The 26,741-nt window shown below is 42.3% G+C and overlaps 1 protein-coding gene across 1 annotated transcript in view; it reads right to left on the reverse strand.

Moving 5' to 3' along the window:
• The window catches only part of Xpo6 (exportin 6), a 106,552-nt gene that overhangs the window by 35,726 nt on the left and 44,085 nt on the right, over positions 1–26,741 (reverse strand). Inside the window, exons 5-9 of the mRNA XM_038327432.1 lie at positions 23,621–23,780; positions 20,649–20,726; positions 17,301–17,754; positions 13,693–13,819; positions 6,141–6,250 (exon numbers count right to left, since the gene is read on the reverse strand). Coding sequence (XP_038183360.1) covers positions 6,141–6,250; positions 13,693–13,819; positions 17,301–17,754; positions 20,649–20,726; positions 23,621–23,780 — 929 coding nt within the window. The remainder of the gene's footprint in view (positions 1–6,140; positions 6,251–13,692; positions 13,820–17,300; positions 17,755–20,648; positions 20,727–23,620; positions 23,781–26,741) is intronic.

A 26,741-nucleotide genomic window follows, 5' to 3' on the forward strand; every position in this document is an offset into this window, starting at 1 on the left:
AAATATTTGGAAATTAAACAGAGATTTAAAGTGAAATTTGATAATAATTTAAGTGACATGGCATATATTAAACTCTGATAAAGCTGAAGTAGTGCTTAGGGGTAAATTTATAACATTAAATGTACATATATTGAGCTGGGGAGATGGCCCAGTTAAGAGGCCTTGCTGCTCTTGGATAGGACCTAGGTTCAGTTACCAACATCCACATGGTAACTAACAACTGTCTGTAACTTCAGTTCCAAAAATATGATGCTTTTCTAGCCTCCCTGGGCACCAGACATGTATGTGGTACACATACAAACAGGCTGACAATAATACACACAAAATAAAAACCTTTAAAACAAAGTGTATGTGTATAAATGGAGAAAAACCCTACTAGACAAAAACTTAGCTAGACAAAACTAGCCAAGTTAAAGCAGCTAGAAAGTAGGTGCCCAATAAACACAAATAAGCAAAGTGAGGATGTAAATGAGTCAATACACAGAAAATAAACAGTTCCAAGTCAGTAACTGCATATGAATGATACAAAATTCCAGATAAATTTTCCATCTATAGTGCAGTCTGAGCATAAATATCTCCATATAGGGGCTAAATAGCTACTGAACTCTGATTTCTATCTTGTTAACACTTTTTATTAACTGTATACAGTTTCATGTACAACAGCAACACTTACTTCCTCATTAAGCAGAACAATCCACATTTTTTTACAGCCTAACTTAAGGACACTCAAATTCCTGTGCTAGTCTGCAGTCAGCATTTGCCAGTACTCTTGTGACAAAGGGGCTCCCAGGACATGACACAATAACTTTAGGTTGCTTCACACACTGGTTTCTTCCTCTTCCTGTAAAAACCTAAGTTTCTACACAAGTCTCTGATCCCTAGATGAGCACCACGCGAAAGGGGAGAACAGGCAGCAAGCACTTTCTCAGGGGGCACCAACTGCAAGCCAAGGCCCCACGTGCTGGCTCAGCTGGTTTCCTCCACAATGTGAAGAAGGCACAACCACACCCAGCACAAAGGTGCAAACGCACCCTGAAATTCGGGCTCTCTATGCTATGATCTCTAACTGATGAGCAGGACAATCAACTCGATCCACAATTCTGCTAAGCGGGGCATGATGCAGACATTTCTCTTCACACTGGGCCCAAGTCCTGAAGTCCTAACAGCTTTCAGCCAGAAACTTGAACATTCTCACTGAGCAAGGAATATGCAGTTTCCAACATGCTCCAGTTTCCAAGCTCCTAGGACCACAAATAAATCTGAGTACATCTGTGCTTCAAAGTCTATAGCCTGCAATGTCACTTTGTTGTAACAAATGATGCAAAACCCTAAAACCACAAGGGACAGGAAATGAGTGCTGCCTTTGTGACCTAACCACACCTATGTTTCCCATTTGAGACACCAAGAAAACAATTTCTGACTACTTCCTACAGATCAGTCAATTTTGAAGTTCCGGCTTAAGCCACAAATGTGATTCCAAAAGCATGCCCATGTTATCAGATGACAAATATTTGATCACATTTGCATGCTCAGAATTAAAATAAGTATGGTAATTACCAACACCAATGTTCTTTATCAGCCACTCTTATACACAGTACATCTCTGATATACCAGACAGAACAGTGACTTCCAAACCTTCAAACCCTTAATTTAAAAGCGTTTACACCGAACATACTTGTAGAGTCGTATAATAAAAGGGATGGCATAAGCCAAAGTTCAATGTTCTTTCTTTGTACACTCCAGTACACTATCTTGGTGCTCTTCTTTCCAGTCCACTCCCTCAACCGCTAGAGTGTTTGTTAAGCAAGAAAAACAGACCCTAGGGAGGGGGTAGTTACTGTTAGACCAGTTTTGAGGATTTCATTTTTTTTTTTTTTGCTGTGTGTGTGTACATATACATATTTAAAAAAATAAATCACGAGGCTGCGAAGAAGGTTCAGAAGTTAAGAATGGTTCTGCTCTTCCAGAAGAGTTGAATTTGCTTTCTAAGACCCATAGGGAGTAGTTTAAAACTCCTTGTAACTCCAGTTCTGGGGGATCTGACAGCCTTTTCTAGCTTCTATGGGCACCTACACACACATGAAATTCTCTCTCTCTCTTCCGCTCCTTCTCTCCCTCTCTCCCTCTCTCACACACACATACACAATACAAAATAAATGTTAAAAAATATAGGTCAAGAGGGTGGTGAAGAAATGGCTCAGCTGTTAAGAGCACTCACTGCTGTTTCAGAGAGAATGAGTTCAGTTCCCAGCACACATATTGGGAGGCTCACAACTGCATGTAACTCTAGTTCCAGGGAACCTAACATCTTCTGGTTTCCACTGGCACCCTCCACTCCATACATACATGTACGTATACTAAACACACACATAAATAAAAACAGATCTTTAAGAAAATAAGTCATGAAAAATAAAAGTTTCATTTAGGAAAAATAAAACTATCAATGAGAAAATTTCCTACCATTTAAAGGAGCCAGCAAAATTTCTAAGCATTGTGCTACCAGATGGCAGGCTGCCATACAGGAAGGTGGGTAAAAGGCGTCTTTAGCTGTCTATGGTCATCACGAGAGTCAAGTGGCAGCAGCATTTTACATTATTTCTTTTCATCGTCATCACTGTGATCATTAGGATATTTAATATATCTCACCATTGTGTCTATGTTTCAGATCCATGATTTCCAAAATTCCAACCTTCCTGCAAGACATCCACTGTGCAGGAAGAAATCTGACAGTCTAGTACCCAACCAAAAGGAATCCTTGAAGCAGACAAGGCATTTAAACTCCCGATAGCACCATCCCATCTACTGGTTTGTAGCCTATACTTTTAATGCTAGCAATCTCCTCAGCAGCGTCACAACCTCCACACCTCCTGTCTACTGGGCTTTAAAGAGCATTTTCATACTGATCACTTTTCCAGGGCATTCTCAACTAAATTGCAAGATATAAAAGACTGCCTATCACTAAACACAGGAGAGTGGGGTACAACCCTAGAACCAAAGGGCTTGCCTGTTTGGCATATAAGAAAGACATTCTGATAAAATGGCTTTTCTTTGGAGAATCTCATTCAAGAACAACTGTCAGTCAGTAACCTCACCAGACCTACTATTGTAGGTTTCTGCTGCATGAACACACCCTGCACCCATAACCTCAATCAAGCTGACACTAAAGCAGCTCAGAAGCTATTCTGCCATCAAGAGATGTTTGTAAACAAAAGAACAAATGTTTAAACTTCAAGTGCCAGTATTCTGTAAAATTTAAAAATCCACAAAACCTTAGCAATGAGAAGACTTTTAGAGATCTAGCACAGTTCTCTACCCAGAAGAGAGGACCCACCTAACTCTGGGAAACAGTGTTCATGATCTCCACCACTATTATGAAGTATCCTGCAATGACTCAGACATGGAAGATATACTATTTAGGGGTGGGGTCTTGTGAGGGGAGGTGACATGACCTGGAAGTGTACAGCTTGTCCCTGGCCTCTCCTTCCTTCTACCAGTTCTTGGCCTACCCCTTCCCTGGCCACTATGATGTGATCAGCCTTGCTCCACCCATACTTCCCACCACTATGCTCGGCCTCACCACGGCCCAGAAACAAGAAAACCACGTGACCGTGGATGAAAACCTGAGTCATGAGCCAAAAGAACCCTTTCCCCCTTGAAGCACTTTTAATCGGGTGTCTTACTGCAGTGACAACGAACCAGTCCAACCACACTAGCACCATTTACCAACCACTTAATGACTCAACAACTGTCACCACCCATAAAGAAACAAAAACTTCCAGAGTGAATTCCCCTAAACACAACCAAGTGTAACTACAGAATGAGTTTTCAGAGCCAGGGCTGCTCCAGAGGTTGTGTCCTGGTGACCAGAGACTGCTTTCATCGGTACTGTGCTGACACAGAAGCTAAAGCCAAACCAGACACCACCTGCATAATAGCACCCAGAGCTGGACCCTGTCTATAAGTGCCTGTCATGAACTAGTGAATATATTAAAATGTAAAAATCAGGGTGGCACTGTGATCACCTGTCACACAATGGAAAATAAAGGGAAGCTGCCATCTTTGGACCTACCTATTCCATGTGGAGTAGAACACAGCTCCATAGGAAAATACATAAAATATAATGGATTCTAAGGTTAAGGCTGCCATTTGATCTTTTTGTGTGTGGATCCTGTCACTGTTTGCGTGCATGATGAATTTACAAGTTTCTCTCTTCCTCTCTCTGGCCCATGGCAAAAGCATTATACTAGACAAGAAAAATGCATTCTGTCTGTAAAGCAAGAAAAACATTCTCCATTTTCTGTATTTTAAAAAAATTATAATTAAGAGTTGGTTGTAGTAAAGCAAACCTTTAATCCCAGCACTCAGAGGAAGGGCAGATCTTTGTGAGATCAGGGCCAGCCTAATCTACACAGTGAGTTCCACAACAGCCAGGGCTACATAGTGAGACCCTGTCTAAAAGCAACGAACAAGTTAAAAACCGTAATAAAAATTGGGCATAGTGGCACATGCAATAACTCCCAGGACTGGGAGCAGAAACAGGCAGATCTCTATGAGTTAAGGCCAACCAGAGATATACAGTGAGACCCTGTCTCAAAAAGCCAAAACAGTAGTAAGTAGCAGTAGTCACCTAAGAAACAAACCTCTGTACATGACTGTAAATGAATTTCTCAACTGGGCTAATAGGTTAGAAGACCCACCCTAACTGCCAGGGACAGAGTGCCAGGCTGAATAAAGAGGAAGAGCTGAGCACTAGCATTCATATATTCTCTCTCTCTCTCTCTCTCTCTCTCTCTCTCTCTCTCTCTCTCTCTCTCTCTCTCTCTCTCTCTCTCTCTCTCTCTCCCCTTCCCTCCCCCCCCTTCCCGCCTCTGGATACAAAGTGACTAGCTGCCCTGGCCTGCAAGCATGCATATGCACACTCCCTCAACACATATATACATCCCAGGACAGCCTTTTTCACACATATTGAATCAGAATAAACCTTTAGTCTTTGTTACTGTTGTATCACTGTGAGAAAACACAATGACCAAGGCAACTTTTAAAAGAAAGCATTTAATTGGAGCTTATAAGTTCATGACCATCATAGCAAGAAACAGCCAGCAGGCAGACAGGCACAGTGCTGGAGCAGAGTCCGAGAGCTCACATGATCACTGGGCCTGGCATGGGCTTCTGAAGCCCCAAAGCTCACTACCAGTGACACACCTTCTCTAACATGGCCACACCTCCTCCAACAAGGTCCTATCCCCTAGTCCTTGCTAAATAGTTCACCATTTGGGAACCAAACATACAAATATATGAGCCTATGGGGCCGCTCACATTCAAACCAGCACATCTTTCCTTCAATAGCTGCTCTTGTAGGCATTCTGTACTGGCAAGGAAAATGTTGATTTGCATTTATCTCTGAAGTAGAGGGTTTCTAACTTGTGCCTTCTGCCTCAGCCTCCTTAGTGCTAGGACTACCAGTGTGCTCTGTCATGGTCAGCTCTTTTCCTAGTTATTTGTTTCACGACAACTACTTACCAATTTAGGAAACTTTGACACACCAGGCAGTGGTGGCACACACCTTTAACCCCAGCACTTGGGAGGCAGAGTTTGAGGCCAGGCTGGTCTAACAGAGTTCCAGGATAGCTAGAGCTGTTACACAGAGAAACCTATCTGAGAGAGAGAGAGAGAGAGAGAGAGAGAGAGAGAGAGAGAGAGAGAGAGAGAGAGAGAGAGAGAGAGAGAGAGAGAGAGAGAGAGAGAGAAATTTCGATACATCTCTAAGTTTAAGGACATAATGAACCCTGAGCTCCTCCCATGTCACTCATCAGCTGTGAGGTCAGCCCTGAATCTTCTGTGTTCCAAGCACTCTACACTTCCAGTGGGTTGTTTCAAAGTAAATCCCAGGTGTAATTCATCTAATAAATACTTGTGTCTCTAAAACTAAGGCCTTAAAAAAAAGAACCACAAAAGCATATACCTAAAAAAATTCTGAATGAATGTTACTTTTTAAAAAGAAAATGCTCAGACAGCATTACTGCCTGGGCAGCTTCCTTGCCTCATTCTACTGAGGAAGCCCAGCATCATGGCAGCCCCTCAGGGCACAAGAGTAACTGGCAATAGTGACTACCTCTGTTTATCAGGGTTTTGAAGTTTACCTGTTGAGAACTGCTTCCTTGTCTCCCAGACGACTTTTAATTTTACTTGTCAGATAGTCCAAAAACAGTGTCCAGATATCCAAACAAGAGAAGTAACCTTCATGAGTAGGCTATGATACAAAAGAAATCCAGACAATGAAATTACTTAATGTGACTGTTGTGCTTAGAAACACATACACCAGAATGGCAACACCAAAGGCCTACAGTCTACTCTTCATAACCTCCACTAAGGACTGTGAGTCAGTCTTCACCAGAACCCTGTTAAATCTAACCAGACAAGGGCACCGTGGGACACTCTGTGAGGGAACTGCGCAGGGCTTGCAGAATGTGCCAAGGAACCCATCTGAGCCTGTGCAGAGTGGCTCCCAAAAACTGCCTACTCTGCATCAACTCTTGACAAAGCAGCTTATGCTCTACAGTCACTTACAGGAGCAGGACCACACCTGTCTTTTCTACTACAAATTCAAAAACGCAAATAGAAGTCAGAGTGCCTCAAAAGCAACGGTCCACACATCTGACTATAAGGAAATTAACAACGGTGGGTCTTTCTACATAGAAGACTGAAAAGGAGCTGTTGAGTATCATTCCAGTCTATTTATGACATTTGCAAACAGGTCAATAGCAACCTCAAACCAGGAACAAACAAAAACAGCAAGAGGAGAAAAGCATGTCTTTGTTGGACCCTGGTACCACCTGGCCAGTCGACCTTGGCAAATTTCTTAAAAGCCTTGAGATTCTATTAGTGCAAAATCTAGGCACCATGGTTCTTTTTCTTTCCTTCAAATCTGCTACTTGACCATCTCACTATGCCCCATATTTGTAGGAAGGAGGTTTGGTAGTACAGGCCTATAATCCCAGCTGATCTGAAGGCTAAGGAAGCAGGATCTCAAGTTCAAACCTTACTGGACCAAAGAGTAAGCTCGAGGTCAGCCAGAGCAACTTAACCAGACCCTGTCCCAAAATGGAAAATGAAAACAGGATTTGGACTGGGGTAGCGGTTAGTTGGCAAAATATTTTCCTTCCATATATAAGTCCCTGGGTTTGATCCCTAGCACACCCTAAATCAGGCATGATAACACATTCCTATAATCCTAGCGCTCTAGAGGTAGAAGAGGACCAGGAAGGGCCTCAAGGTCAGTCTCCAATACATGGCAAGTTGAAGGATGGCCTGAGATCATGAAAGAAAGAAAACACACCACAAAACAAAAGAAAAAGAAAGGGTTAGGGATGTCATTCATGGCTGCTCCTAGCACGTGTGAGGTCCTAGGTTCTATCCTTGAAACCCGAAAAAGAAAGCAAAGAAAGAACAAGGCTGGAGATAGCTCAAAGTAAAAGTGATGGCTGTGCAGGCCTGAGCACCTGAGTTCTCGATCCTCTGACCCCAGCAAGGGTAGAAGGAGAGCCAATTCTCAAAAGCTGTCCTATCTTCACATGCATGCTGTGCCATGAGTGCACACAATCACATAAACACACACATCATATACACACATACAACAAATAAATACATAAATTTTTAACTTTTTAAAGGAAAGAATACACTAGCTTTTCTATCAGATTTAGTTAATTTTTGTCAACTTGACACATACTAGGAAGAGAGAAACTCAGTCAAGGAACTGCCTCCAACAGAGTGGGTTTGTGAGTACATCTTGTAGGGCATTTCCTTAAAGACTGATGTAGAAGAGTCCAGGTCACTATGGGCAGTGCCACCTCCAATAAGCAGCCTTCCTCCATGGTTCCTGCTTCTGGTCCTGCTGAGTTCCTGCCCTAACTTCCGTCAATGATGGACTGTGATTGGGATACACCAGCCAATAAACCCTCTCCCCAAGCTGCTTTTGGTCATGTGTTTATCACAGCAACAGAAAGCTAACTAGGAGAAGTTTCCTTCTATTTCTGATTCACAAGGAAATCCAAAATTTTCAATAACATTTTTTTCAAGAAACAAATAATGAATAAATAAAGCAGGACACAGGGAGGAGGTAACCAAACTGAAATCTCAGGCAGGAAAATTATAATTAAAAATCCACTAGAATGCCGGGAAAGTTTGTTCTTTCTTGAACTCCTAGCATTTGAGTCTGAGGCAAGAGAGTTCCAAGTCAGTAGGAATTCAAAGTGAGATCTTGTCTTTAAAAAAAAAAAAAAAAAAAAACAAAAGTAACCTATAAAAAAATTAAAATAAGCCACAGGGGCATAGCTCAGCAGAGCATGTATCCAACCTATTTATGATTCTGGGTTCCAGCCCCAGGACCACAAAGATGATAAAAGCCATGCAGATTCCATCCACCTCACAACCCAAAGAAAGCTGAAGGGATACCCGTTAAGACCTTAACACCACCCAGGATGGTCGATCCATAAAACCATCCCAGAGAACCACCAGGTAAACCAACTATCAAACCACAGGGAAGTAACTGAGAGTTGGTAGATCAGCCACTGAGGCTGCCCATACACCTGCAGTCCTATTACGGCGTTGGTTTGCTGAGCTTCCCTCAGTAAATTCAGTAAATTACCTCACTGTCTTTTGTAATTTGAGAATAACCACTGGTCCCCTCAAAAGAACATGACTGATCAGATGTACATTGAAATGATTTTTAAAAGCTACTACAAACAAAAACAAACAAGCCAAACTTATGGCATTGCACCAATATACATATTATACTCATGAACGTGCAGATACACGGCTATGGCTAGAAACAAGTGCATGTGCTACCTTTGCACCGTTGGAAGCACCATCCATCACTCCTGCATCTGATAAACCCACTCTAAGATGCCTGTGCACTTGACCTTTGACATCAGCCATGGAAACAAAGAGGACAGACAGGCTGACCTGACTTTTGGAATCAATTTTTTACAACCCTTCCTAATCCATTTATTAAAAGTAACTGTATACAGATTTAATTTTCTTATCCTAAGGTTAACTAATCACTCACAATCCTGCCAGGGTTCTGTAACTGAGATACCAAGTCATGCCTTCCACATGGTTTAGAGTGGTGATTCTTCATTTGCATTGATCTTTATAGCAGCCTTAGAAAGTGAACACTTGTTTCTCCTATTTTACAGTTTAGAAACCCAAGGCTCAAAAGGGAAGTTGCCTGCCCAAAATGACAGGACAACCAAGAGACAGAATGAGAACTTCAGCTTCTAGTCCAGAGCCTTTTTCCTGCATCGTGCTACCCCAGACAGGGCTGTAGGGAAAGGGGTAAAGGAAGCAAGCAAGGCCATGAGGGACCTGATGAGAACACCGTGAAACAAGGGGCTGGAAGATAGGGACCTCAGGCTCACAGAGTTACCCAGAAGTACAGCAGCAAGGAGAGTCACAGTGGAGGCGAGTGTCTCAGCAGAGCCCAGATTAAAGAATGCAGGAAGGGAGTAAAAAAGGACAAATAGCTGAAGGAAAAAAAAAACAAAAAACAAAAAACCTGTTCCTCTTAAAATGTTGTATAGTAACAAAATGACCACGAATCTGGGAAAAGACAAAGTTGAGTATACTCCAATATACAGTCTAAGCAAGAAACCTTTCCCACTTCACAAATAAGAGCCTATGACGAAGCAAGAACACACCGTTAGTGGGTACAAAACTGCAAACCCTGAGGATGCCTTCATTTTGTTTTCTTAATCCCCCAAACTGTACTCTACCTCATCTTGAATACACCGAGTGCATGGTGCCCCTTCCTCCTGACATAATATGATGCCATTTTGGAGTAGAGATTAACCTTGCCTGTGCCATAGTTAGGTTTCTAGTGCTGTAGTAAACACCATGACCAAAGCAACTTGGAGAGGAAAAGGGTTATTTCAGCTTACAGTTCTTAGTTCCCTCCATCATGAAGGGAAGCAGAGGCCATGGAAAAAAGTTGCTTACTTGCTTGCTCAGTTCATTTTTTTATACAGCCAGGACCACCTAACCAGGCAGCACTATCCACAACAGACTGGGGCCTACCATATCAATCACCAATCAAGGAAACACCCCACAGGCTTACCTACTACAGACTGAACTTACGGAGGCATTTTCTCAATTGACAAATTGAGATTGTGTCATGTTGACAAAAAACTGGCCAGCACAGCCTAGTAGTTGTCTCAGTTAGTCTCAGCAGTCAACCTGACACAAACCTAGTCACCTGGGAAAAGACCCTCAAATGAATATCTGTCCAGATAAGACTGGTCTATGGCTATGTCTTCAAGGCTTTCTTCTAAATTACTGATTGATGTAGGAAAACCAATCCCACTACAAGCAGTGCCATCCCTAGGCAGGTGAGACTGGGCTGTATAGAAAGATCAAGCCAATGGCAGGCAGTACTTCTCTGTACTTTCTGCTTCAGGCTCCTGTCTTGAGTTCTAGCCTTGCCCTCCTTCAATGAGACTATATATAACCTATTTCCCCCATGTTTCCTTTCCTCTCCACACTGTAGTCATGGTGTTTATCACAGCAGCAGCTCTCCTACAGTGGGTCAGCTTACATCTAGAAGGAAGGTTCTCATGTGGGAGGCCTGGAGAAAGAAGCAAGCTGGAGTGACAACCATCTCCAGGTAAAGGGAGGGAAGGAGGCTTGTTTGCTTCTTGACTGTGTCTGACTCTTTTCCCAATTGTTTTTTTTTTTTAAAGATTTATTTATTTATTATGTATACAGTGTTCTGTCTGCATGTATACCTTCAGGCCAGAAGAGGGCACCAGACCCCATTATAGATGATTGTGAGCCACCATGTGGTTGCTGGGAATTGAACTCAGGACCTTTGGAAGAGCAGGCAGTGCTCCTAACCTCTGGGTCATCTCTCCAGCCCCTCTTTTCCCAACTGTAAATGACATATAAATATAGGAAACTATCACCTTCAGTTCAGTGGCAAACACACACAAGCCTACTAAAATACACGCTGGGGATGGCCCTGAATTATCCCCATTGTAGTCCATCTTCTGAGGTGAGGAAACCTAAACAGAAATGGGTTGTGCCAGGGCACATACTGAACAGAAATACCCACAGCTTACAAAGAGAACTAGGTCCAAGCGAGTTTAAGACATTCTTGTTCCTTTTTCCCCTAGAAGTCATTTCTGCACTGGCTCTTTATCCCTTCTTTCCCACACTATGAAACTGTCTTTCTCCTGCATCCTCACCTTCTACAATCTCTTCATTAGCTCTTCTCCCCATCCCAACAGCTCTGATGTACTCAGCATGTTTTCCTCCTGTTCCGCTTGCACTGGCCCCTTCAACCTGACAATTCTTCAGCTTAGCTCCTCCTATGACCTCACTCCACTATCTGCTCCCAGGAATGATTCACCTCACTGCTACCTCCAGATATTTCAATTTTTACACACCCTGATCCTCTCTGAGAATGGCTTTTTTTCAGATCAAACATTTGCTTTTCATATGCATACAGCACTCCAGCCTAGACCCCTGAATCTTTTAGCCCCGATAAACTGGAAAACTTTTTTTCTTTTTTTCCTGCTATTTTTTTTTTAAAGTCAACTTTTCATATTAGATGCCTTCACTCACCCAGCAGTGCCATCTCAGGGATATACTAACAGAAAGAACTACCCAATTACATCAAAAAGTATGTTCAAGAATATGCCAGGTGGGCTGGTTACATAACTATAAACACAGTCCCAGAGAGGCTGAGGCAGGAGGATTACCACAAATTCAAGGCCACTCTGAGCTATGTAGAAAAGAAAGAAAGAAAGGAAGGGAGGGAGGGAGGGAGGGAGGGAGGGAGGAAATGGGGATGGGATGGTGGTACACAACTGTAATGCCAGCACTTGGAAGGTGAGGCCAGGAAGATCAAGAGCTCAAGGTCATCCTTAGCTCCATAGCAAGTTCAAGGCCAGCCAAGGCTAAGTGAGTTCCTACTAACAAAACAAAACAAAACAAAACAAGAAAGACTATTTTATCTATGATTCATGGCTCCCCCAAACCAGAAAGAGTCAAATCAGCAAAATGGTTTTCATTTACTAGAATACAATAAATAGGAACAAACCACTGCACACAAGAGACATACCTCAAGCACAATGTCAAGCAAAAAAAGCCAGACCAAATAAATACACATTACATGCTTTCCTTTAGAGAAACTCTAGAACAAGGCAAAATTAGCCTGTGGTGTTAAGACCAAGCCTGGGGTTACTCTAGGGAGAATGGAGGGAGGAGTAGAGAAGAAAACGTGTGGGGATTTCTGGTGTGCTAGTACATACTATTTTTTAACCTGGGTGGAAGCTTGAACAGTTGAGTCCCTTTGGGAAAAAAAAATCATCAAACCGTACTTGTATGGCTGATATGCTCTTCTGTATGTATGCTGTGGTGCTTTGAATGAGAATGGCCCCTATAGGCCATATTTGAATATTTGTTTCCTACTTGGTGGGCTGTTCAGAAAGGATTAGGAGATGTGGCCTTGTTGGAGAAGATGTGTCACTGAGGGTGGGTTTCAAGGTTTTAAAAACCCACATCAGGCCCACTCCTGCTCTCTCTGCCTACAACCTGTGAACGACATGCGAGCTCTCAGCTACTTCTCCAGCACCATGCCTACCTGGCTGCCACCATGTCACAGATTAACCTTTAGAAAATGTAAGCAAGTCCCCAATTAAACGCTTTCTTTGAAAATTGTCTTGGTCATGGTGTCTCCTCACAGCAATAGAACGGTAGCTAAGACAAACAACATACTTGAATGAAAAGCCTATTGAAAAACACACTACAGGCAAAAGAAGAGCGTATCAGTGTTAAAGGCAGACTGTAGTGATGGACACACAAACTCAATTCACTGAACTCTTCAATTACAGTGAGGGGATTCCATGGCATGTAAAACTATACCTTAACACAGTCTTTTAGAACCCTGTGTTTATGTTTACACAGTATTTGGCAACTAGGATACAAATTTAGTAAAGACAGCCCTCAGAAGGCTGAGACAGGAGAATTACCACAAATACAAGACCATTCTGGGCTATGTAGAAGGTTATGTATCTAGCTCCTAAATCCAAAACGAACTCAAAGAACCTCTGTTACATGGTGACAAAACTGGATGTCACCCAAACGTAACTAGTGACTGCTTTGTATATCGTCCTCTGGAGAGCTTTAGGAGCAGACATGCAACAGAGAGAAATAGCTGTTAATGTATCTTGGAGTACATGCACACATGCACGCACCCCACAACCACAACAGTTAATGGGGGGAAATGAGAGTCCAGAATTCGAAAGAGAACAAAAAAGGGTGCATAGGAGGGTTTGGAGGAAGGGGAAAATGATGTAATTATATTATAATCTCAAAAAAGAGAAAGAAAATAAATCTTTTATAAGGCCCTAACCTTAGACTTTTCCTCAGCCCTACTTGTCTAACACAACCGTGGCAAAGACAGGACTGTATAACCCAATACTGGCTCCACACACAGAACTGTATGTCCCTGAAAACCTTGTTCTCTGTGCCTCAGTCTCTTTATCTACAAAATGGAGATCATACGCAAATCAAGAGCAACAACACTGGGTTCTTAGAAAGACTGAATTCCTTGATCTTCCTATAGTAAAGATGACTGTAAATGCTTGGGGTGGGGGATTTCTTTCTTAAAAAGGAAGGCCAGTTTGGGTGCTTTACCTGATGAAACGTGTACTTGAACAGAAGGGTCAGGAACTCCACCACAGGGAACTGGGAGTAGGACTCAATTCTTCTTAGATGAACACTCACAAAGAGCCGTAGAAAGTCAGTAAACTTCTCAATGTAGCTACATGAGACAAGAAGACAAACGGTGACATAAGAAATATAGCCACTTTCTCAGAAAAAAAAAATTAAATTCAATCAAACACTTTCTCAGTTCAGAACTATACAAACACACATTTCCAGTTAAAAACACAAAGGCCTGCAACAATTACCTACGAGACAGGCAACCCTTCATTCCATTATCACCTGAAACACAGCAGAGAAGCAGCTTTAATCCTCAGACACTATCTGTCCTACTTGTTACAAACTCAAGTTCACCTCTGTTCTAACTCATTAGTGTTAGGACCCAATTAAAGGAAAGGAGTTGCTGCTAAAAGGTGCTGGGAAGATGACAGTGTCTACAAACCTGGCAAATTTAGAAAGCCAGGGCTTGGCTGGGGCCGACATGAAATTGAAATATACTAGTAAGAGACAGAAGACGAAGTCTATCTAGAGGGGACAGCATCTAGGACAGTCAATCCAATTTCTGTCCTCCTCCCTGACACCCAGAACTAATGAAGGACTGCACATTTACTCCATTCTAAAATCGACTGCCAAATATAAAGAAGGAAGACTAAGATCTAGACAAGCCTCCATAGATGAGGCTCCAAAAGGTAGTGACCCACCAAGGTTACTCAGCCACCCCCCAACAGAGGGCACCATCACTCAATCGTAGTGCAGTGCCCTTTCTGTGCACTGTGCAGGAGTTCCTCAATTGACCCATAATCCCCAAGCCACTGCACAATAGAGTGAGTCAGTTACAAGGGGAAGAAGTTTCTGTTATTAGACACAGTACATTATCATGTTTACATTTCAGAAACTGGCATTTTAACCCCCTCAATACCAAAAAGAGAACAGAAATCAAGATGGACTTGCCTTCATAAATCTCATTTCAGAGACCAACAAAAATAGCTAGACATAACTAGGCTTTGGCCGAATATTAAGTAACGTCTAAAAGCAATCCTGAAATCATTAACTGGAAAAGCAGAGACACATAAAACAATAAAGGAAAAAGACAAGCATCCTTCAAAAGAACCACTGGCCCAGAACCTCAGCGTCTCCTGCTGTTCCTGAGACCTGCTCTCTCAGTGAAGCCAACGCCTGCCTGGCCTCTAGAAGGCTAGCTCATACAGTAAAACATTAAAATTAACTGATTGGGTTTTGTTTCTGTTTTCTTGAGACAGGGTCCTGCGTCCTGGAACTTACTATGTAGACTAGGATGGCTTCAACCTTTCAGTGATCCTCTTGCCTGACTCTCCTTCCTGTTCTTCCTCTGTGCTGGGGTTACAAATGTGAGCCACAGGCCCAGGATTAAAACTGTTTGTTCTGAGAAAGCAAAGTACAGAGCACTTTCTCTCTGCCATCTCCAGGGACTCCTTGAGGACACCAAGTCCTCATTTCTTACTCAGCATATGTACTGCTCCATGGTTTTACATGGATGTTCAGAGACAGCAGCCAGCCAGCTTACTGATCTTAAGGAAGATATACTCAAGTTTATTTTAATCTTCAATCCAAACTGAAAAATACAAGCTAATTATGGGGACTCATGCTGTTAATCCTAGAAACCCAGTAAAACTAGGGAAGGAGGAATGCCACAAGTTCAAGGCCAGGCTGAGCTACACAGCAAATTCCAGGCCAATCAGAGTACAGAGACCTTGTCCAAAAAGAAATGGGCGGGGGGAGTGGAGAGGGAGATATCATCCAAACAAGAACAAGGCTTATTGCACAGCTGACACTAGAGATGTGCCTGCACCTCATTTGTCCGCCCCACCCACCCGCCTTTCTGGTACAGATGCTAACAAACAGTAAAAAGTTAGAAAAGGGCATGAAGGAAGAGAAGCCAAGGACCTGGTTAAGCAGCTCCTAAGCAACTAACACAAACTAATTGGTTTATAATTAGTCAGGGATCAAGAGCTAAGAAGCAAGCACACACTGTTTCTGTCACCTTTCTGCTTCCAGGCACCTCTCAGCTTTCACTTCGGATCCAGGACAAGTCAAAACAACACAGTTGATATAAGCAGCTATATACATTTTTATTAACATATGAAGACAAGATGGCCTTTATCAATGCTAGAAAGGATATGAAATTGTGTGAATTGTGAGGCATTTAAATTCATATAGGAAGGTATTACTAAATAATGAGGGCAGAGAGATGTCTCAGGAAAAGGTACTTACTGCCAAACCTGAAGATACAAGTTTGATCCTAGGGACTCAGATGATAGAAAAGAAAACCAATTCCAGCAATTCTGACCTCTACATACAATGTGGCATGTGCCCCCCACCCAACCACAAAATAAATGTAACAAATATTTTTAATTAAGAAAAGATCCTATTGGATTATTAGTACTTTTGTGATTATAAAAGGCAAATGTCACAAAGCTTATTTATAATGAACCAAACCAAACTAACCAGAAAAACTTAAAGCTCCCCACTTTAAAAGGGCAGTAGAACTATCCTGACTTGGGGCAGCTGACTTTATAGCCTACCACACTTTGGCTAAACAAAAAGCAAAGAGCTAAGCTCTGTTATCACTTACTAACAGTCAGGTTGAAAACCCACTAAAATGTTAATAGCCTCTGCTCCAGGAAGCCTAAACTAGTTACTAATATAATATGCTGCATCTGCTTTGAAACATCAACAGCCCCAATGATTGTTAGAACTGCAACTGTCAGTTGCCCGTCACCTTTACATAGTAGTAGTAGCACTATGTTTAGCAAAGAAGATAGATGCTGGGGTTAGGCTGTGGACAGCGGCACAATGACTTGCCGGGCAGGCATAAGGTCCCGGGCCCCACCCTAGCACCACTGGGGATGAAGAGGAGAGGCAGAAAGCCCTAAGATAAACAGATAATGTCACCTGAAAAGGTGATAACTTGACTCAACCTACTTCACTGATGTCACTTTTTGCACTCAGGAAAAATGGACCTGAGGAATTTTAGGCCAAGAGGAGTAGCCAAGGAATCCAAATATGTGCCACTGAACCATACCTACCCGAACAGGTCTCCTATCTTGGACCAACAGCTATCTTTTATGTGATAGCTCACAATACTAACTAACAGCATATCTATACTCTGCAAGATGTCCACTCTGGAAAAGTGAAAACCAACAAGCAGTACCAAGTGAGAAGGGTGATGTAACCCTGTACCTCTGCAGACCGCTTCTGTTCTCGACTATGAAGGAGCCGCACTCTCCCTTCCTGCATACATGAGACCTGCAGGCAGACAGTGAGGAAGAGGGACAGAGCATGGACAGGAGGACAGGAGGTGGATGGATGGGGAAAAGAGACAACAGGCCTACACAATACACCAACACTTTTCACACTCAATTCATTTCCCTTAACCACCCAAGCCCTTCTAATTCAGCCTTAACATTCTGGAACACCTACCTTTCTATATTTATCAGTAGCCCCATATTCTGAAACCAAAGGAGGTTACAGACACCACATGACATGGTGTGCCAAGCAGCCAGGCCCTTTCTCGGGGCACGACTCCCGCCTGTTCTCATTACCTCTCATCGAGCTCCTCTAGCCTGCTCTTCACCGTGTGGGCATTGTTATCCTTGGTGATTTTTTGCAGGAGGTAGAAGGTTTGCTGGAACATTCGTAATAAGTACTCCTCAAATTCCATAGGCACACAGTTCTTGGACATGAGTTCATTGATGCAGGACATGGCCAAGACCCCAAGTCGGCCACGCTCCTGACCCAAAACACAGTTCTGGCTGCTGCCATTCACTGATGCCATCTTTTTGGCCCGGGTATCACAGCCAAATCGAGCAAAGTGGAAGATAGTGGTGAGGAGGGATGGGGTGATGCTGGCAGACAGAGGAATCCAACTGAAGAGGTGGGCCAGACACTCCAAGGCCAGGGAACAGATATACTCACTCTCCACATCCAGCACGGGGATGGGCGGGGGCAGCAGTTTGGCTGAACTAGGACTTTGCAACAGGTTACTCAGTAAATCACCTGGAAATTCAAAACATGCTTTTACAACACCCAGTACCAAACCTTTTGGAAACACTGCAATGAATTCTCCTTTCCCCACAAAAACATTTAGTCACTATAAAAGCGAAACCTAAAACCAATATGCTTTATATTCAATACCAACTACAGATAATACCGAACACCAAATACATATATACTAAAAAAAAGATTGCCCAAGTGAGTTACAGACTTAAACCAAAGACAAAGCTTCATAAGAAAAACAAGACATGACCATGGTGAAAGAGAGGAAAGATTTATTCAAACAACCAAAACACAAACCTTGACAAAAATACTGATGAGTTTAGAAACACATTGCCAAATAATGGTTTCTCACTGATGAAAAGGACTGTAACCAGGAAAACAGCAATAAGACAGCCACAATCCCTAACACTAACAATTCAAATGTGAAAAACAACTATTGCCCACCACTAGTCATATCCAGATATACAGCTAGGTCAGTGGTGGTTATGAAGAAAGTTTTCTAAAGAAATGCAGGTCAGCTGGCTTATGAAGATATGTCAAGCTCAGTCATTAGAAATGCAATCTAACAAGTGACAAAAAAATCAGGACTGTTGGCAAATACCACACAGATCAAGAGAAGCAACAAGAATGCTCACAGCTCTGCCACAGAGCATTCTGAACCCTGTTACCACTGCTTCTGACAAATGACTGTCCTGTTTCTAGAATACTCCAAAGCAATTCTCATACAAATCTAGGAGACAGATAGAGGCTCTTGTATAGGGGCAGCTGGAGGCAATCTAGGTTCCTTAGTGAAGTCAGAAGATCATCAAGACACTGAGGACATATGTCTCCTGTAGCAAGCAGAGGTTTCTGTCTAAAGGCATAGGTCACACACAGCAGGAGAGAAGGTAAAAAGACAAGGGTTGAATGAAAGGTTAGCATCAGAACACAACACTACCACATTATTTAAACTGAAAATATATGGATATCAATCAGCTTTTTGCAAAAGGCCATATATTATATACATTTCTGTCTGTTATGGGAAAGAGTGAATGGGAGAATAGGTTTGAAAGAGAATTAAAGAAAAAACAAACACACACACAAAAGATGAAGTGGGCATGCAATGGCTCAGAAAGTAAATGTCCTTTCTGCCAAGTCTAACAATCTAAATATAATACCTAGAATCTACATGGTGGAAGGACAGAACCAACAAAACTGTCCTCTGGATGATCAGAGAGAAGAGAAGAGACATAAAGACAGAGACAGAGGGAATAAGTAAGAGAAGAGGAGGAGGAAGAGAATAAAGAAGAAGAGGTAGAGGTTATGGAATCGCGTAGTGAGTAAAAGCATTTGCCATGGAACCCTAACAACCTAAGTCTAACCCCAGAGCCCATATAAAAAACCAAATGCACTGTACACAGCTCTAATTCCAGCACTCCTATGGCAAGGAACAGAATCTGAGACAGGAGAACTCACCTAGAAGCTCAGGGGCCAGCCAGACTAGAATACACAACACAGACACAGAAACAAGAGAGACCCTGTCTCGGGCAAGGAGGAAATAAAAACAGATTCTTCTTGACAAGTTGTTCTCTGACCTCCACATGTGCAGCCTGGTACACATGCACCCATGAACGAGAACACATACATACCAAGGTGACTCAGTGCTACAAACTGCACAAGTTTATTACCTGTACTAATGGCTTAAACTTTTAAATTCAAATATTGCTACAAAATATCAGTTCTCTTTACATCTGCAAAATTTTTAAATCATTCAAATACTGCAAAATGTATACCTGCTGAGCCACCAGAAATACCTACAAGAAGACAGCTTTGTCACTAAACACAAAGTTCACACATTATTGAAGGCTTGAAATAGGTTCTAGAATTCCATTACTAAGTAGTGTGAAAAATAACAAATGTTTTTTTATCTGAGTACAAGCAGACTGAATAAGTAGTATTCTGTGAGCAGCCCTCAGCCCAAACCCATGGGGTGGTTCTCAGTTCTGTAGGATTTCTGCAAGAATCCCTAGTTCATATCAACAAGCTGCATGAACAGCCAAGGCTTAGAGGTTTGATTTCAACAGTCCACTTCCTCAAGGGTGTGAGGAAACATTTCTCATTATCACATCAGCTTTTACAGGAGAGAAGGTATGTGCTAGCTCCAGGCTGTGCTCTACAGGAAAGCTTGTCTGGCTCTGGTGTAAGCAGAAGCACTTACACACCATTTAAAGACTTCACTGACTTACTATTACAAGCGCAATTATTTACATGAACAATGTAAATTCAGCACTAACTACTGCACATTGGTCCCCAGTTTGCCCTGGCAATAATGACTATTGTCCCATCAACAGGGAGAATAGCTTTCCCTTCCTACGTCCACGCCTTCAAGTTGCAGCTCTGTAGAACAAAGCAGACCTCTGAAATCCCTAGCTTATAACAAACTCAGTACAAACAAAACAACCAGGGAACCTGAAGAAAAAAAACAAAGATATCACAAAGAAGAAAGGACAGCAACTATTAAACTGGCGGGAAGCAGGTGAGACTGCTCAGCAGGTGCTTGTCTCAGGTCTAATAAGTTGAGTTTGATCCCCAGCTTCTGAAAGTGGTCTTCTGGCCTCTACACAGGCAGGGTGTACAACAAAATCAGGTATAAAAAGTTTCAATAATAAATTGGCAGAACAGAGATAGATGGCACAAGATCAAAGGTGCCATCTTCATGACAGACAAGAAGCAAAATGTGATATTCAAAACATTGTATTAGAAAATACGTATACTCAGAAGAAAACAGTAGAAAGCCAGCTTCTCAGAAAACATGGGCAGAAAGACCAGAACAGATTAGGGAGAATAAACAACTGAATCCTATGCAGATTAGCTATTGCTATTCCCAGGTGAGACCCTAACCATACAAAGCATACCACTTTCTCCTGAGGTCGGGGATGGTGGTGGGGTGGCAGCAGTAACACTGTGTTTGTCCCATACAGTTTCCAAGATACCTAACAAGAAAGGAGAAACAATTTGAGAGATATTAAGTTCAACATACAAAAATAAAAAAAAAATCTCCCGCTATCATTCATCCAACATCCGTACTCATATACCCCTTCCTCTCTGTATATCTACTTCCAGCTAATGGCTGTGCCTCTCTAATCTACTTCTAGCTATCTCTTTTCATTCATTTATGTATACAGTGTGCATGTTCACATGCACATATGTGGGCATGTGCATGAGAAGATTCAGGGTTGATGTGGACAATCTTCCTCAATTGCTCTTCCACCTTATTCTTTTGAGGCAGGGCCTCTTTTCGAGTATCACCAGCCAGCTTGCTCTGGAAGTTGAGGGAATTACAGGTGGGGCGTCACACCCACCCGATATTTGTGTGGGTTCTGGAGACGTGAACTCTAGTCCCCTTGTTTGTACAGCAAGTGCTTTAACTACTGAGCCGTGTTCCCAACTAAATTTTGCAGATTTCTGTCCCAGTGCAGAATTTTTACTGCTTCATCTGAATTCTGCTGTGTGGCTTCTCCCCACTGCTTCCTCCAACCTTGCTCTTTGTCAAAGCCACATGACTACCACATCTACTAAGGGTCTCTTATCCTCCCTGGACATTCCAGTGTTCTAGGACACTACCCAAACCCTTCTCTGACATGTGGTGTTGTTCTTAGCTTTCCTCTGGTTCTGAGTCTGTCTCCCATCATTACGGTCACCCTCTGCCCATCCATCATTTAGATCTTTTATCTTTCCTCTAGTTCCCATTCTTCTCCTACCCCCCCCCCCTCTCTCTGCTCGAGAAACTCTCTACTGCTGTGGCTTGCTTCAATCAAATGTCTCCCAGCCCAAAGCTAATTTCAACTCTACACATGAGCTCTATTGCTACATGGCAAGCATTCAGAAAGCAGGTAAGGTCACAGATTTAGACAGCCAAATGCTTCCTGGGTGGTAACACTTGCATACTCCAAACTCAGTTCTTTACCCCTACAAATCTACCACTGATCCCCATACATTCCTTACTGGGTAAGCAGCAGAGTCACAGAACTTGGCACCTGCCTCCATACCTCCCTTCCCAGGCTCACCTGACCCAGTCTTCCAGTCCTGACCCATCCATCTGCTGTGCCTTCAATATACACCATCCTCCTTCCCACCTTCCTTCTGCTCCCCTCTTCTAAATCTCAGCCTTCCCTCCACCAACTGCTGTCTGTCTGTCCCTCCCAGCTCCACTCAGCAGTCCCAGGCAGCCTCCACACATTAACATCAACTACAACTCTTAAACATTGCTTTTTAACTGTTCACTTGCCTCTCCCACTAGGGTGCAGATTCTCAGAAGCCAGGACTTGTTTTGGTCCTCCGTGTACCCTGACAGAGCCCAGCACACAATATCACCACAGAAGCTCATAAAAGTATTCCCCAAGGCCAGGTGTGGTGGCTCATGCCTTTAACCACAGCACTTGGGGGACAAAGGCAGGTAGATCTCTGAGTTTGAAGCTAGCCTGGTCTATATATAAGTGAAATCCATATCAGTCAGAGCTACATAGTGAGATCCTGTCTAAAAGCAAACAAAAAAAAAAATCTGCCTCCAAATATTTATTGCTATAGCATGGATAAACCTAGAGAACCTGTTAAGTAAAGAAAGCCACACATAAAAGGTCACATTGATATGGTGATATGATATAAGATAATAACACTTTATGACAGGTTCAAAACAGACACATCCCTCAAAGGTAGATGAGTAATTGCCAGGGACTGGAGGAGAGAATAATAGTGACCTCTTGTGGACTCAGGGTTGCTTTCTGGGCTAATGAAAAATGTTCTGGAATAAAGGCAATGGCTAAAAGACTTTCAAAAAAAATAAGCCCCTAAACTGCCAGTTTAAAGTGGACATGTGCATGTGTCTTACAACTGTCCTTGGACTGTTTCGTATCTGTAGGCATAGAACGTAGGGCAGGTGCATAAGTCATAGTCCCAACTAAAACAAATGCCCAGTTGATAGCAGTAAGTTTGCTTTGAATGAATACATTCTGAGGTTTTATTTCCATCTGGGATCCAGGGAAAGGATGAGGCAGGGGTTGGGGAGAGTAATAAGCACACAAGTTCACCATCATTAATCATTCTTTCAATCTATTTTAAAGTACCCACCAGATGCGAACCAATAAAAGACATACAAAAGAAAAAAAACAAAAAAAACACCTTGAATATCCAAATAGAATAGACACAAGATGAAACAGCGCCTTCACACTACAGACTCAAGCAGCAGTGACTTCTGGGCACCTCAAAGGTCTAGTGGCCAGCAGTCTACAAGTTGTGTAAGTGCCAACAGTAAGGCACCCCTGTCTCTGGGGATGTTCTTGCCATCTTCCTGCCTAACTGTATGACAGGCTTCCTCTCCTTTCCCCTCACACATTGTCATGAGACTCTGATCAGAGAGCTGGGATGAAATGTCACATACATTTATAGCCTAGGGCACAAGGGCCAACATCGCACCTTGTCACACTTCTCGACAGAGAATTTTTTTTTATCTTGCTACTCCTATCTCTCCTAATCTTAAATTCAAATTATTTGAAATAAAGAGCTTGCTACCTTCCTACTTAAATTACACTATCAGCATGTGAATCACATTCCTACAACCTGGCCTATCTATATCTATATCTATATCTATATCTATATCTATGTCTACCTCATTAGTCACATAGTGAGGACCAATTAAGAAAAGACTAAAAGAAAATTAAGCTACAAATCCCCTGTGAGGTCTTAGCACGCACCAGACTGTGAACCTGAGGCTAGAAAACCGGCACTAAGTTTTTCCCACACTTATACTCAGTCAACAATACCTAGAAGGCCTTGGCTCTGCACACCTGCAGCCAACCTGTCTCCAGGCACCACCATGGCACTCACTCACCTGTCAAGAGCCCAAGTACTGTCTGCACCTGGTCCAGCAGCAACTTCCGCAACTCCTCCTTTCGAGCCACACTGAGGTCCTCACGAGGACAAGCTAGCTCTTCCGAAGTTGTCTTCAACATGATCAGCCCAAGGGGGGTTGTCACAGGGGATTGGATCAACTGACAAGAAAGGGCAAATTTAAAGCAACATAGAACTAAGAAGCTACACAGAGGATTAGTAAAATTCAACTGAGAGGTGCTGAACCTCCTCCTATGGACAGACTACCTCAAGCAACACTTTTTAAAAAGAATTTAGAAGATCTAAATGCTTTACCAACCATTCAAATTTTATTCTCAACTTAGGGCAAAATTCTACCAGAAGAAACTTAAAAAGGAGCTGGAAACAATCCTCTCCAATACAGACAGGACAATTTTTATACAAGTCCCAATTCCCAACCAAGGTTTGCTTATTTGCATAATAACCAAGAGATACGGAGATATCCATATACTAAATGACAGACAATTCTATCATGGACAGAAAAATTCCTATCATCTGGTAGGTTTGCTGTAGTTTCTCCATGTTTGGGAGACATTTAATACATATAAAAACTTAACAGTGTCATAACTGCCTGTAGTACTTACTCAGTGTGTTAAGATGTGGTACAAGTCTGTAGCCAAGGAACAACAGGCTATACCATACATCCTAGGTATAGAGCAGGTTCTGCTGACCATGCAGTAAGTGCAAGTGTATGCACTCTGATACGCATGCTAGTGATACAAATATTTTACATACCAGTGATAAATAGTATACATCAATTTGTGTATCTTTTTAACATTCAAGTTAAATCAACTTATAGTTCTAAATCTTACATTTCTGACCTTAGCATATTTCAAGAAAGTTTAAAATTAAACACGTGGTGAAGCTAGGTATGGCATCACACACTTGGAATCCCTGCAGTCAGAGGAGACCAAAGCAAACAAATCAAGGGTTTAAGGCAAGAGACAGCAGGGTGACTCTGCAGACAAAGGTGCTTCCAAGCTGACAATCTAAGTTTGGTTCCTGGAACCCACCTGGTGGAAGCAGAACTGACTCATTTAAGGTTCCCTCCGACCTCTACATACATGTTAGTCATCATTCCCTTGACAAAAAAAGATAAATACCATTTAAAAAAAAAAAAAAGTTTAAGAGCAGCCTGGACTCAAAGTGGTCTCAAAGGTTTAAATGAAAAAGGGAAAGAAAATAAACATGTGGCAGAGCACACACATCCAAGACATTGCACAACTGTCATGATCATTGAGTTTTTAACACAGGTCTCACTATGTAGCCCAGACTGTCCTAGAACTTCTGGTCATCCTCCTGCTTCAGTTTCTCAGATGCTGGGATTACAGGCATGCCTGGCTACAGTTATAGAGTTTTGCAAATACCCATGTAATAAATTCAGTCACTATTTCCATCTTCTGGGATACTGTCTTCCAGAAGATGGGAAGATACACTTTCAAAGCCTGATGCTACTTATAGTGCCCTACTTATTCTCACAAGACACAAAACAGTACCATAAAAGTGAGCTGTTACTTTTATTACAAAGACCAACAATATTTGCCACAATTAAAAAGCAAACAACTTCCAGAGTCACTTTAAATTCAGCTCATCCCTGTTTTACTTATATACATAAAGTTTCTAAGCTTTAGAAAAAGAGACACTTAGGAATTGCATCAAGACAAACCAGACACTCTTCATTTCAACCAACCCGAGGCATACCACCTTCCCATCATAGACTACAGAAACTGTCCATCCAACCAGAAAGAGAAAAAAAAAAATCTGGGGAATAACAAGATGGCTCAGGGGGGTGGGAGGAGCACTTGCTGCACAAGACTGATGACATAGCCCAAGTTTAAAATCCACAATGGAAAGAGAAATCGATTCCTGAAAGTTGTAAAGGAAATTCAAGGGCAATTCCACTATACTCGGAAGCAGCTCAAGAAAGCCAACCAACAGAACAGCTGCCTTTAATCTTAGCAATCTAGAGACAGAGAGGCAGGAGTTCAGGAGACTATCCAAGAGCCAATCAGAAAAGGCAGAGGAGAGAAAGGGGAAGGAAGGAGGGAGGTGCTCCCTATAAAAACCAGCTCTCCTGAATGCTAAAACTTCCTACATCCACATTTTCTCTATTTTTTATACAAAATTCAACTATTTCTAACACAAACAATGTCTGCCTCAGTATAATTTTTGGTGTTAATAAAGTAGAAAAGGCCCTCATTAAGTCTGTATGAAGATTTCTGGGCTCTCAACCCTATTCTGAGAATTTCCTTTCCTTTTCCTCTTTTGTCTCTATTTTGAACTAAGTACTTTTTTTTTTTTTTTTTTTTTAGGAGGGGATAGTTTAATTTTGTGTATATTAGTGTTTTACCTGTGAATAATGTCTGAGCACCATCTGGGAGCATGGTGCCCTCTCAGATCAGAACAGGAAACCAAGTCCCCTGGAACTGCAGTTTACAGATGGTTGTGAGCCATCAAATGGACACTGGGTTCTCTGTAGAACTCTTATCCACTGGCGACTGCTCTCCAGCTCCTAAGTACTTAACCCTTCAGCTGAGAATAACCTATTCTGCCCAAATATTCTACTTGGCAAGGTTTACTTTCAAGATTTGAGTGTGTGTGTGTGTGTGTGTGTCCACGCACCTATGTGAATTTATGTGCACCACAAGTGACCAAGTGCCTGCTGCAGAGTCCATGATAGCCCCTGAAACCGTGAGCCGCCTGATAATACTGGGAACTGAATGAACCATGTTCTACTGTAATAATAAGCACTTCGACTGCCATGCCTTTCTCCAGCTCAGATGTTCACTTTCCTTCAGCTATGTGAGAGAAGGGGGAAGCAAAAAGAGAGACAGAGAAAAAAAAGAAAAGAAATCAAGTGGAAAAAAAAAAGCAATCACTAGGCATGATAGCACATGCCTGTAATGTTAGCACTCAGGAAGTAGAGGTAGCAGTAAGATCATGAATTGGAGGGCATCCTGAACTACACAGCAAGATCCTGCCTTCCTCTCCAAAAGAACAGGAGCTATAGCTCAATGGTAAAGGGTTTGTCTATCATTGCATGGCCTTAGGGTCCATCATCCTGAAGAAGGAGATGGTAAGTA

Source organism: Arvicola amphibius, chromosome 1, assembly GCF_903992535.2.
Source record: "Arvicola amphibius chromosome 1, mArvAmp1.2, whole genome shotgun sequence".
NCBI classification, from domain to species: Eukaryota; Metazoa; Chordata; class Mammalia; order Rodentia; family Cricetidae; genus Arvicola; species Arvicola amphibius.